The following is a 15,078-nucleotide window of genomic DNA, read 5'->3' as shown; positions in this document are numbered from 1 at the left end:
GTCTCTTTTTTTTCCAGAACATAGACGACTCTTGCTTTATCTGTCTCTAAAAACGACTGAAACAGTTTTTCCTAGCTTTTTGTGAAGCATAGTTCTTTTTTGAAATAATTTTTAAGTTTTTCATCATAACCACTAGGCCTATCAAACATTTTTTTTGAAGTTAGTTTCTTCAGCTCGTTGACTAATCGATATTTTTTTACAATTTTTCCGGCTAAAGCCTGAGTTATTGCTCTTTTAACTCGAGGTGAACTTTGTTTCTTATAGTTTTCTTTGATTTGCTTACTTACAGCTTCAGCAAATAGTAGTTTTCTGAATGTGGAACTGCCATCTCTGTCTTCATTAATAAGTTTCTTGACGGTCTTTCTTGGGTTTCATTTAAATTATTTTCTCCATTTTCTTAAGTCCTGCTTAATCGTTTTTTATATTTTTCTAGTCTAGTAGTCAGTCTTTGGTTTTTTTCCTCCTCTAAATCTTTTATTTTTGTTTTTCAGTTTGTATCGATTTCTTCTTGCCATTTTCTTACCCCTTTTGATTCCGCTTCTGTCATGGTCCTCTTCTACTATTGGAGAATTATTTAGAAGGGATGGTGAGTTAGGGGAGTATTTTCCTCCAGACGCTGAGTCATTTCTTCCTTGTGTTTCCTTTCATGACGATACTTTTCTTGCCTTCTCTCTCCATGTCCTTCCTGAAATGTCTTTTTTCTCGTTCATTCATTTCCTTCACTGTTTTAATTGACCCCTTTATCTTCCTTTGGTGGTATCGTTCTCTTTTCTTTCTTTTTTACTTTCTTCGTACTATGCAAGAATTATTTTTTCAATTTTTGCCTAGCACGCTGCATGCTCAATTTTTTTTGCTCACGTCTTCTAGCTATTTGAGCATCAGACTGATTTGGCTTCTTTTTTTTTGTTCGTGTCATAGTCCTAAAAATAACATCAAACTTAGACATGTTAAACACAAAAACTTTGATTTGTATTTCCAAAGGCATTGTAGATTGTTAGAAAAATCAACTATGGAGTTTTTCACAGTGAATTTAGTGGACAGCTTGAGATAATAGAAAGATTCATTATTTACTATTAGTCAAACTACAAATTTATAAATTATAAAACTAATATTCTAGAACCATTATTGCAATTTTTATAGTTAGGCTAAATTAAACCATTAACAATAATTCAAAATTCTGTTTTAAATGCATTATTTTATTGTACTATTTTTATTTGTCCCCTCCGTGGAGATGGATGTTCCCTCCGTGGACACAGTAAGACCACGGAGGGGACGTCCACGGAGGGGATAAATCTTGATTATTCATTTCTATAAAATACATTTCAGAGGTTAGGATAATGGTGTGCTTATTTCTTAAATATTAACTGTTAGAAATATAAAAAAATACATGATAGCTGTTGAATTATACTTTTCTTACCTTGTAATGTGATGTCCACGGAGTATACACTTACAACTTTGCCAAGAAGAATTGTATACTCAAAAACTTTAAAATATACCATTAACTTCCACAGAGAAACATAAAACTCTCACCAGCAACAAAAATGGCTTCCTTGAAATTCAACTGGAGATATGAAGATGAAAGGTGCTGCACTCTACTGGCTTTTTTAACAAGTTTTTGCTGTGTCCATGGAGGGGACTTAAAAGTTTATGGACCGAGTTTCATATATGATTAAAAACTTGTAAAATATAATTCAATCTTTAAAAATTCTAAAAACCAAATATTAGTTAATACATTAGTGAATGAAATTAAAAGTGTCCAAAATAAGAATAGAAGATTATGAAATATTCGTTGTATTTTCCTTCCAGTTCAATGCAAGGGACGTCCACGGAGGGGACTAAAGCTAAGAATTAATGACAAAATAATGTATCCTTAGTGATCAAATCAAGCCTAACTCATTGTGAATATTTTGAACCTAAATTGATGTATATGGTTAAACTTATTTTCCTGTAGATTTATTCCCGTTTTATGATATTTTATCAACAGAGACCTAAAAAACCCCCTTTTCGTGAGAATGACCCATGATCACATGTTTATAATGTACGATTGGCATCTACGGAACGGTTTTTGGGATACTGCTCATGTTTCTTAACAAGTTATATGACCTTTATATACGCCCTAATTTTATCTTTAGCTTTTAGTTGTATTGCTGTTAAGAGGCATGCTTTTTTTGTTGGTGAAGGTAAAATACATATTTAGGTATTTGGTAAACTCATGGCCAAATCATATCTTGGCCAAATACCAGTTCAGTTCAGTTCAGTTGTTAATAGTGGCATCTGTGTTCGGTAGTGGTACTTGTTATTAATTGCAAATCAATCAATCAAGCGAACTAGTAATTGTTTTAACTCTTAATCATTGATATATAATACGCGTAAATATAAAAATTATAGTATAGTATACAAATTAACTTTTTGGGAATTAAAATTATACTATCAAATATATCAATAAATAACTTCTGTACGGAGCCTTGAAATTTGTATTTTTATTCAATAATATATTTAATTACGTTATTTTGTCACAGGTTTTACTATTCATAAATACAACGAACAATGAATGAAGTAATACCATTTTTAGTCGCCAAACACATTTTAAATCTGTACATTTGTATTAGGAATTAGAATACATACATTTTGAATGGAAAGCCAGTCATAGTATACAGAAATGTATAGTAACAAGTGTTTCATCCTGTGAAGAACGTCTAACTTCAAATTGATACTTTTTAATAGGTTTAATTAATTTTTCTTCTATTATCGTTGCAATGTTTTAAAGAGACGTATTAGTTCCGCAAATTTTAAGACGTGCTATGCCTTAAGACTTAAATTGTTAAAATATTGAGTAGTAAATGATATTTTAATACTTTAATAACATCCAACAAGAGTACCAAAACACTCGGTGTAGGAACAATGTTAAGCGCGTTGTCATATAACAACCAATTACCACCAATATATTAACTCTCACTAGTTTAAGGACGGGTAAATTGCCTAATAAAATTATTTTAAAACGGTCTAGTAATCTTCGAATGTGTTAGGTAGCGTTTTCTTTCATCTCAACTTTGTAATTAATCCCCTTGTTTAATAGTAGTGAAGAGAAGCTTGTTAATAGTTTATTAACAATGAAGTTAATATAAACCGTCATATAAACATAACTATGGCAAACTTACATCAATAATTGCGAGTGTAATATCATCATAATAGATTTATTTCTCGAAAAATAAAATGTGTTTGTCTTTGTGCTCAGTCATTTACAAGATTTTATGCAAAAGTGCAAAATAAACATACACACATAAATGTTACACAATTCGTTCGTGATTTAGAGTGAATATACGAATATTTACTGAAGTTGTGTTCAAATATACTTATGAGATTTTGTAATGGTGTGATGAATAATTGTGATTAAAACAAATAAATCCGGAAACGAATTTATGTTGACTGATCATAAATTACTGTTTAAATTAATTGTTATATTTTGTTGTTAATTCCTCTGATTAACTACCGTATTAAGCCTAGGTCTAGTAATAATGTCAGTTTTTACGCCAAAGCTTTCTGAATCAAAAATACATAAACGAACGCGCACACAGCTGTAAACCAACAGTAAGCAGTGTGACAGTACGTTGAAGGTCATAACACTCAAGAGCTTAGAAAGTTATAGCCCACAACGTGAACGGTGTGTAAGGGTTAAACGATTCCAGAACTCATAAAAACTATACTGGTCGTAAAATCATCAAACTGTCGTCCTCTCGCACCATCGAACTCCAGAGTCCAAAGGAATCGGTGGGTCCTTCCCACCTACAACAGGCGAGCGGCGAGCGGCGGACATCGGGCAGTACACTCCGATTATTTTTATCACGGGAATGAAGTGTACTTAGCAGAGATGTGGGGATAGGATGGGGTCGGGACGGGAATGGGGACGGGGTGCCGGGTGTGGTGGGGTGGATCGATCGAGCCTCCCTCTTTTAACCCCCGAAACCAAATCGGAGCCGAGACAACTAAGTGACGCGCCGACATGTTTTTTTATAAACTGTCTCTTTTTTGCGGCCAAAAAAATGGTGGACTTGCTGAGCTGAGTGGGCGACTTTGATAGACAGTGGAGTTAATAGTGGTGTGGTGATTAATGGTGGTGGTGATGTGGCGGTGATGGTGACGGTGACGCTCGCCGTCCGGTCGTTGCGGAGACGGCCCAGTATCTTACTGTTACTGTTGTGAGTTTCGCCTCTTCGGCACTTTGATGTTTCATTCCAGTTTCCTAAATCAGTTCTTAAAGTAGTAACAAATGAATAATTAACTGTAGTAACAAGACACTAAAAGTTTAGTTGTAAGGAGTAGTATTCTATTCCAAGACATTATTTACATTTTAAAATATTTAGGCAAGTTTGATATAAACATGTATGCATTTTCAGAATACGGTGAAACATTATTTACGTAAATTTATTGCATTTTGAAAATCTTATTCTTTGGGCATCATTCAGCGAATGTTTAAAACCTTAGAACCTGCTTCATTAATATGTATTAAATTCATTAAGTGTTAATGAACTTAGTATTTGAAAACCTGCCTTTAAATTTTCACATATTCATTAGATCATTGATCAAGTTTCACAAAAATGCCCTTTAGTTTCAATGTTTCTCACTATACCAACGAAACTCTCCACTTCTAACCTTTTTTTAGAACTAATGATTTTCAAAATCCATCGACTGTTAGTATTCGATTCACACAACATCAGTACAGTTTTTGTATTGTTCCTTTATTCAATGTAAATATAAACAAATATTCATATGTTTGACTACTATTCAGTAATTTAGTTATCACTGACTTGACTAGTTGTAACTGGACTTTAAAGTCCTTTTATGGGTTGAAAACAAATCGAAAGCAACGTAAACTCTTTGATTTTGGTATTAATTAAAATAATATATTTGAAATTTGTAAAACAGTTTGATTTTCTTTTCTAGTTCATATTAAGTTTCATTTATATTACATTTCAGATCAATGTAAATGGCCGTTAACTGACATTATTTTACTACAGGCAGTACCAGTTGAGCATATGACAATTACTCATAGACATATGGCTAAAACTTGGTTACCGCTCTGTAGTTTTTTAAGCATTGCTACAAGTACCCGAAGGGTAAGACTATAATTATGCTACCCAAATTTCAATAAATCATTCACTTTAATTATAAAAAGTAGAACTATTCCATTTACTCTTATACTAGTTTCGGAGACGCTATACGAAAAGGGGACGCTCCCAGACAGGTAAATGCTCGAGGATAGCAAGGACGCAGTTCATTAAATTGGTAATTGTGTAAAGACCAACACGCTTCCAATTAATGAGTGAACTGAGGCTGTTAAGTGGATAATCCTACAGCACCGCATTGCGGGCTTTAAGCGTACAATATAAACATCTTGAAAGTTCTTACTTGTGTGGTCCACGTACTTAGTGTAATCAACGTTTCTGGACCCCGGTTACAGGTTGTATTCACAATGTAGGAATACGATGTGCATTCTAGTTTTGGTTTTAGAGACATAGTCCTACCTATATAATAATGATAAAATATAGTTTACGTTTTCCCCTCCAACACACATCCCCAATTGGGTAGTTAAGTATGAAAAAAGAAATCAAGTAATAGCTATGGAGTGTGGTTCTATACAGTTTCTTTAAGGTTTTGGATTTGGTGTAAACATTTTCTAAACGGTCCAGAAGGGTACACGAATGAGGAGTTCCTACAATTGTTGTTTTCTCAATTATGCCTTAAATACGCCTGGTCAATATTATTATGACGATTCAACAAATAAAATTAGGCTCGTATTGGATCATGAGGATGGCAATTCAGTAACCACCTTTTTTACGAGAGACCTTAATGGCACTCCGTATTTAAATTCTTATTGTATGTGTTTCTTTAAAAGATCTGAATTTACAAATGAGGTCAAAATTCCGTTAGCTACTCCAATGTATGTATATATTTGTTATATGTTATACAATGTTATTCTTTTACGTGATAAGCATTGTGTCGGAGGATGTTTTCGTTGATCGCATCCCGCAACCTGCTCGCTCCAGAGCTGCCGCAGCCCGCATGTACGACCGGAAGCACAATTGACAGATTGTTTAAATATTAGAAATAATTTCTTCTAATTGTGTTCGGACAATCATAGAGGCTGTTTTTCTCGGTTTGCATTACTATTCTAGAAGATAAATTATCGTGGAAAAAATTAGTTTTGTGGGCAAGGAACGAAATTAGGCTACTGCAGTTACAATTATAATAATATTATAATAAGAAAGATATTGTTACCTAATGCTATAAAAATATTAATCGTGCATAAGCACAGTAATTGTCCCTGCTTATCATATTAAAATGGCTACGCACGCGCATAATCACACACCAGCTACGTACATCCATGCAATGACGTACATGCACTCGTCCACTTCTTCAGGGACTAATATTGTAATATCATCGCCCTCTCAGCTACAGTACACAAACTCGTCAACTGAGGTGGAATGTGTCACATAAGCCACTGGATGTGTCGTATGACCTATTTAATCCAAGGCACGAGTGGTTTTAGATTTTTTTGGCGGAGGATAGGGTTGTATTTACAAGTGCAGAGTTTTAAAACACTTAAAATATTAAACGCTAGTGTATGGGCGTTTTTATATCACTGTTTCGTAACAAGCATTCGTGCGTGTAATAATCTTCAGTTTTGATTCTTAAAAGTAATAAATGAATAGCCCCAGTTTAATAAAAACATGATTTAATGTTTTTTTTGTCGTCATAATTTTGTTGGACTATAAACAGGTTCTAAGTTGGATTGAGGAAACAATGATGTAAATGAGTCTGAAATCAGTGATAGGAAGTTAATACAGTTAGTCTTTAGAGATAAAAATGCTAAATTAAAACTCAGCACAAACCAGTTTGATTATTATAACATTTTCAAATAACTCGTGCGGAATATTCATTAATACCATTATTCGGGTTTTATTATGGAACCTATGTTACCATCGAGACAAACTTTAAAGTGGCTATCAAATTTAATGTTGACCAATTATTGCCTTCTCTAGTGGGTACAAGGGTCACGTCTGAAATAACCAAGTCAAGAAACAAGACGGGTTAATACTTGTATGTTCATGTAAAAGCGGCTTGGCTACAAGCCATTGTTGTGGTTTCGAAGTAATGTAAGACAATCGTTTCCATGTCAAATCTTAGAGAGGACTAAGCCCTAGTAGAATAACATTTTATGAAATTTCTTAGCCCTGATTTGATGCTACTGTACAGTTTGCCGCAATGTAATCACTTGTTTACCAGATCTTAGAATACACCACCATCATTTTGCTGCCTTATCCACCTTGGGAGCATAGACAAATTAGAGGATGTTTCGAGGAGTTTTGTGGAGTTTTCGGGCTCAAACACCAGGAAGTTTCTATTGCTGCCGTAGCGTGTCGAGAATATCCAGGGATTGCAGCATCTTACTAAACTCCCAAAAGATTTTGGCCTGTGCTTGCTATAGCCTCTGTGTTTCGACGGGGACTGGATCCCTGCGTCTCTTTCAGTACAGATAGTTGCAGAACAGCACCCTGCTTCTTATGTTAACGAGGTCTTCTTATGATCACTTAGGGCTTTTTAAATTCTTTCTCAGTACCTACCAAAAGGGTGGTTTTCTATTCATGACAATTGTCACAGTATTGTTCCTGATTGAAAATTTGATCAATAAATTAATCTTATCTTGTCTCGTTAATTCACTTCGGGGTTTTATTCATATTTATTACAACAAGGGTATTTATTAGTGTCCTCACATTTTATATTATGAATTTTATATGACTTTTTATTGATTTTTAGTTTTTTTTATATTTAGCCCATGCTTTTTACAATAGTTAATTCTAGAGTATTATACTGTAATTTCTCTGCACTGTTAAGCATTGTTTGTTGTTATATATTGACAGTTTTAGCTTTTTAAATTCATGTATCAAATGGTATCACCACAGAAAAAAATAAAAAATGAAACTCTAGTTGCTATTGTAATAGTTCGATTCAGCAGAGATTATAAATTAGCAGCATTATTTGGTTTTTAAATTATAAATTCATGAGTTATTGAGTTTAAGGTTTGATGCTTAGAGTTTTACAAGGTTTTAACTAAATCTACATTAAATTAATCGAGGCTGTATATCAATTAAAGAGTGAGAAAACGACCTGTGTTCGATTTAATAACTCTGATGTTCATACATTTCCTATGAATTTATCACTTCGCTTCCAATAATTAAACACTCACAGGGAGAGATTTGCGATAAAAATGGTCTCCCCTCTCCCACCGCCGAACTAGCTTGAATCTTAAATAACGCTTTAACTCTGAACACTCATCAGACTGTTAGAAGCCATTACACTACACTAAACTGAGTACATATTTTCGAAAGTCTGTTTTATCGATGTTGCTTCCTCGTCCGTCGACAGATTTATAGCTGAAAGTTTCCAGCTTCAAGATTATTGCCAAACCACTTTTCAGTAATCTATGTCATCATAGCCGTAACTTAGTTTCACTCAAGACTTAGTTTCACTTTTCCTTCACAAGTTGATTGTTCTTGATATAAAATGTATAATGTTTCCAATTTTTCTTGCTCAAAATAAACCTTATCGTGACGAAAAATTCACATGTGATCCATGTTACAATACATTAAGTTTTGAAAGCGTTTAAATTTCTGATTATAATTTGTTTCTTATTTTTTTAAAGTTAAAACCAATAGTTTTCCAACATAAAACAATTAATATTATTTTTTTTTAATTTATACCCTCTACACTATATAAGAGATCTATAGTATATTAAGGTAGATTTAATTTATATTAAATATATATACCAGTTTAAGGATGAACAATTCGGTTTTGTACTGTAAGACCGTACGTTATATGATAGGGATTAACTGCATAAAAATTGCTAGGTAATGGATTGTAGTCAAGGGAAAATTAGATTTGGTTAACTAAGCTATGCTCTCTAAAATAAATTCACATCACAAAATTCTTATTTACAAGCACGACACTGTTAAGATATTTTTCAGCCATATCGGACTTTGAACAATTTCTGCAAACATAGATATTTTTTAATTCCATTGTACTGTCTTATCAAATACAATTCATAAATTCAAAAATACACTCTTACAAAAATACACCAAATATTATGCTTAATAAAGAAAGTAAATAATTTCCATAAAGTTCTTAAAAGACTAGTAGTGACGCCTATTAAAAAAAACTTTATTGAAATTGAAACTTTACGTTTCTATTACTCATTAAAAAATGCAATTGCAATTTTAAATTTGTAGTTATAAAGATATACTCTAACCAATTTAAATGTTGCAGACATTCGCGAACTAAATCACTGATTATTACTGATAATCCAGCTCAAGGGTTAAAACAAATTATAATAGGGGGGGGACCAATAAAACTGAAAATATCCTTGACTGCAGACTGTTAAATCTTGGTAAATGAGTCGAGAAGTTTTGAAGGCAGCGCAATACGGTAGTTTGTTAATTTAGATCTTGGAGCAAACGAAATGTCCGTAAATCTTTGATTATAAAAGTTGGAATTAAAGTTTCCATTGCACCATCGACCATCAGTTGTGTCTACTGACGCAATTATTTAAGACAGTTTGGCCTGTTTTTATAATAGTAAAGTTTAATATTTAAGTTTCGTACCTAATCCTGAAATCAAATCGCACAGTTTTATTCCATAATTTAATGTTTCAAAAATATGCAGAAACCAGACTGTGGTACAATATCGAATGTTTGACGGCAATATCTTTTTGATGAACAAATACTTATCTAAATGTTTTAATTATTGAACAATTGCCATGTTTACTATGTTATTATATGACATGGAATTGTACTTTAACTTGGATTAGTTAAATAAAGTAATATTTATGGAGGACATAATTGACATAAGTTTTAATAGTAATTGCCTGCACAGGAATTGTACCAATCTAGTCCAGCATAACCACCATTCAACTTCCAGTAATTAGATTTTAGATTGAGCGCGTGTGACAATTTCTTTACGAAATTTATGTAATCCAACATCTGGAAGAAGACGTTTTTTTGGATTTGTATGGAAATCAGGTGGAAATCAGCAACGGGCGTGGGTATTACTCGAATAAATACTCAGTCATTGAGCGATCCTGTTTTTGACTGGGCTACTTGGCCTTCCTCAGGGATTTGTGAATATCTGTCAAGCAGCAATGGGCGTGGTTATTGTTTGGATGAGTTCTCAACCGTTGAGTGATTCTGATTTTATAACTTGGTTACTTGGCCTTCCTAAAAGATCTGTGCTTATCTGTCAAGCAGAAAAACTAAGCTTTTGTGAATAATTTTACAGTTAAAACTATAAGACATTTTAAATGTCCTGTAATGGCACATTAAATTTGCACGTATTAATTCTTGACTTGACTTCACAAGACGACGCGATAAATAACTCGATGAATCAATAGTGACCATTCCGATATCTACACTGCTTTCCTCAACTGGGATTCAAAAAGGAAGGAGCAATGTATTGTTCTTTGTATGAAGGAAATTGAAATGTCCAGAGTGACGTATTTATGGGCAATATCTTGTGAGTCGTGCTCGTGCGTAAATAAAATTGGTTTCGTTTGTAACTGGCTCAAGTCCAGTCGTGTCCTAGTGTGTACTCTTCCTTCAGTTACATTCATTCACAAACAAGTTTAGTATCAGTATAATTCAACGTGGAGGAATAGTAAAATAGCCATTGCACGTTTTATGTGAAGATTGTCGTATTTAACACTTTAATTGTTTGCTTTATCGAGCTGTGGTTACGTGTGTGGATAAAATAATTACAAAATATTACAACTCATGTAGCCTGAATTTTACAGTACTAGTAATGATACATTCGTCACTTGAAGCGTTGCCATCGGGCCTACTGCTTATGCGTGTGCGTGTGGATGTACCTGCGTGACTATGTCAGCTGTTAACCCGAAGAGGCAACGTTAAAACCTGGCCATCCAGAGTTATTGCCGGCAATCACGCTCCAATATTAATTTCCATATTAGCTACTGTACACCTCGCCCACAATAGGATGGAGCTCTAGATATAGTGTAGTTGCGAACATAAACAAGAGCCCGATAATATTTTCTGTATAGATTTCCTGTACTATGACATAAAACATAACTATTTAGGTTTTGACCCGGAAATCGAGGGATTCGCAATACATTATTACACTATGTAGTACTAGATAGTCTTTGCCTATACAAGCCACACCATGATTGAAGTTCTAATATAACTTACATTGTTATAATAATATCTTTAAGAGGGCACACTTTTATTCAGTTAAAGTTAAATAGAGTATATTCAATTCAGCAAACGTTAATTGCTTGGAAATACTTTTCCGTCCTCAGAATACTTATCTGAAGACTACAGAAAAATGTCTACAGAATGCCTTCACTAATCTTCCATCCCACTTTATTAAAAAAAAAAAAAAACTGGAGTATTTTAAGTTCATTCATTATTTTTAAAAGTTAATTTAACTGATAAGTAAATTTGTAATAGAATTATTTACGCAGTGTGCGTTATTGATAGTCTAGAATGAACTTCAAACAAACTGTGTATTAACAAAATTCACTGTATGGACATTTCTAAATACAACATTTAAATGTAATTTAATAATAATAATTAATGAACATATCGTGTTTTTTTAAGTTGGTTTCGTTTTATAAAATTTCAGCCACAGCTTTTTCAAATGACTTCCTTCGAGACGAAAAACCTTCACCACTCCTCTAGGATGGTAGGCATTTAAATTTGCAATTTTGAGCAATTTTTATATAAGCCCAAATATTAGGGGTTGACTGAATACATAAATGTAGCATTTTTCCAACATGTATATGGTAATATATTTTAAATTGACAATGGGTGATTTGAAATGATAATAGGATTTTGGACATTTGACATATAACAAGTTACAACAAGTATAAATCTATTTCGAGGATTGAAATCTACTCTCTTCTTCAGCTGCCAAAAACCCTAATACATAAAAGTTCGGTAATAACTGCCACTCGTGTTTTTAATTAATCATAACTTATTTTAATTGCATGTTTTAATAAAACATAACTTTGAGAAAAATAAATTATTATTCGAAAAAATTTTTATTATACAATGATATTGTTGAATTATAAAATGATACCTTTCATTTCCTTATGAAATGAATATTCTAGCTATTCCAATACACCCAGAATTGCATCTTAAACTATTACACACTATATCTCTTTCTGGAGGAAAAACCTAACTATATTTCATGAATCAGGTAACTGTAATTGACTGAAGGAGTGTAAGCATTAAATATATTAACGGCATACATATGAATGAATATTATTTTCTCTTGTCTTTATATACTTTTTAAACTAAAAATGTTGTATAAAGATGTAATTTCAAAGGCGATGCTGCCAAAGCCAACATTTTAAACGATGCAAACAATATCTCACAAAAGAATTTATATTAAAGTGAGTTCGAAAATAATATTAATGTCAGGTGTATTTGTTTGAAGTTTTAACCATCGTTATAACGACATATGGTGCATGTTTTATATTTTCACCACAGTCTATGACTTTATTTTCAAAGCATTGGAAACATTGCATTATATTTCTTTATTATCTTAGATTTCAAACTCCAGAAAAACCACGGAAAAAATAATTTGAACGGCAATGAATATAATTAGTGCTTTTTTAGAATCAGTTAACTGCTTTGAGGATATTTTACACATGTTGCTACCCGTCTATTTATCAAAAATCCTAAATTGGTGAAGCATTAAAGATAAATGCCTGGCTGACTGCAGTTCATCGGAAATTCATCTAACCAACAACAAGCAGCCAATTTCTAGAATCACCAGACTTTATAAGAATTAAATTACTTATATAAGGTTTTCATGTTCCAGATCGTATCATTTACTCATCACCGACCATGAACAAGCAGAATTGCATCTCGTACATGTTACCTCAAGGAGACCGCGACAAGAAGACTGTCCGAGGTACCTCCAAGAAGGCCAACCCCAAGGATGAAGAGTGACCTTTGGAGTTGACCTACAAAGACACCTTGAAAGCTCGAGGACTGGTATCACTGCACGATGTGGTGTCCGGACTTCGACATCATGGTGTTTTGGTTGCCCTACAGCAACCACCATAGAATATAAATGAAGGACTGTCCGAGTTCCGACAGTGTACATATCATATAGGTTAAGTTAGCCAAGGGTAACGCCCACCAGGGACTGAGTTAAGGGAGTTGAAGAGTTGGTTAGCATTTTTCAAACTCGCAGGAATCAATATTGACAAAATATCACATTCATGTGACTATTTACAATATTTATGTTTTTGGGAGAAGTCGTATTGAGATTTCTTTAAACAATTTCGGAAATGCCTTTTGTGAATTTAGGGAATGAGTATTAGAGTTTGGAAGGTGGGAGTATATACAGGCCTAGTTTTTTATTCAAATGGCCCATAGCAGTTAAATTTAGTGTTAGGTTAAAGTAAAAACAGCGGAATTTACCACGCAATTTTACTGAATTTGAAAATGTTTAGTTTTCTATTTATGTGATTACAAAATTTAAGATAAATTCAGTTTCACCAAACAGTTTCAATATACGAGATATTTATATTCAACCGTTGATAAAGTTACTATTTGAGGAACACTATGAAAGTGTTGAAAATGTTTGAAATAACGAAATAAAAAAAATAAATAAAACAAACATTATAAAGGAATTATTTTATGTTATTGAGCTAATAAACTTCTCAGTACAATTATGCACTTTGTTGTCGATAGTAATCATCTTTTATCCAAAATGATCTGAAATGACAAATAACAGCCAATAATTTTGTTACCAAAGTAAAGTAACCAAACAATATGATAAGAATTCCATGTGGATTAACCATTGATTTGTCGTTGAATAGTATTTCAAAGTAGTTTAGTTACTACAGCATTGTTTTATTATCGGTTTCTGTTAAAGAAAATTAAAAATTTTACCCTAAAATACATTATATTTTATACAATTAATCATTACCAGGTTTAATTGGTTAATCAATGTAAAATGAAAGAGGCTACGTGAAGGAAGTGGTCAGTTGGTCGCAGTCTATCAAAAAAGTCAACATGACTATCGACTTTTCACACAGGCCTCTTTACAGCCTCATGAATATAGGTAAAACATTTAAACTTTGTTCCTTTATACGTTTAAGTGTTTTTATGTTTTTGTTGTTACAATGTATAGATATAAGTTCTAGTCAGAAATATGTTTTATATTTTGCTAAAGTATAAATAAAACTATTTTTGTTAATTGTTCAAGTCGTGTTTTAAATTTAACCATCTTTTGGAACTAACCATGTACACGTACATCTTAAGCGTTTTACGTTTCACTGAAATTTCGTATATCAAAGTGAGTTCATTATGAATACTACCAAATCTGTTCCTTAACTTATCTATAATCTCTCGTCACGACTATATATGAAATCAAAATATCCTAGCATCCCATGTATGGATGCCCTATAATCTGCACGCTTCGTAGGTACAAACATAAGTAACTAAGAAAGTTTACAATTTGAAGTGATTAAAGTTTAGTTGTGAATTTTCGTTTTAATATAATATGATTATTAATTGAAAATGTGTATTTACTCGATTGCTTATGTTTTGAAACAAGTTGTTAACTGTAAGTTATATATATTGAATAAGATTACGTTTAAAATGTTCAGTAACGTTTCAGTTAATCTTTCAATCCAATATTGTTAATGTGAACTGTGTTATTGCTATAATTTTAAATTTTTATTTTTGTTGTCTGTTATTAGTACATAATAAGTATACTACATGTAATATAATAGTTTAAAGTACTAGATAACTTACGACTGTAAATTAGGCTATGCACTAGCTAGTTGTAAATTTATAGTTGTTTATATTACACTACACTGTTTGAGATAAAATGTTAAGTAAATATTTTAATATTATATTCATAAATTTAATTTTTGTGTGTAGTATTTAGTTCTTTATAGTTAAGTCCAATTTTATTTGTTTATTTTAATATTACTTGCTCTTTATTCAAACTAATGACATTGTAAATTTTATCAAATCAACTTTTTGTTTT

At 32.4% G+C, this 15,078-nt stretch overlaps 1 protein-coding gene across 2 annotated transcripts in view; it reads left to right on the top strand.

Moving 5' to 3' along the window:
- The window catches only part of LOC124369793, a 34,542-nt gene extending 20,254 nt beyond the window's left edge, over positions 1-14,288 (top strand). Inside the window, exon 3 of one of the 2 annotated variants that reach the window (XR_006923093.1) lies at positions 12,892-12,987. Coding sequence is in view for 1 of the 2 variants with exons in the window: in XM_046827896.1 (XP_046683852.1) it covers positions 12,892-13,015 (124 nt within the window). In the remaining variant the exon portion in view is untranslated. Of the gene's footprint in view, positions 1-12,891 lie in introns of both variants that reach the window. The other variant, XM_046827896.1, reaches the window with a different exon arrangement.
- The last annotated feature ends 790 nt before the right edge of the window (positions 14,289-15,078 follow it).

Source organism: Homalodisca vitripennis, chromosome X (genome assembly GCF_021130785.1).
Source record: "Homalodisca vitripennis isolate AUS2020 chromosome X, UT_GWSS_2.1, whole genome shotgun sequence".
NCBI lineage: Eukaryota > Metazoa > Arthropoda > Insecta > Hemiptera > Cicadellidae > Homalodisca > Homalodisca vitripennis.
Note: the sequence above shows the minus strand (reverse complement) of the source record. Positions and strands in the feature narration are given on the sequence as shown.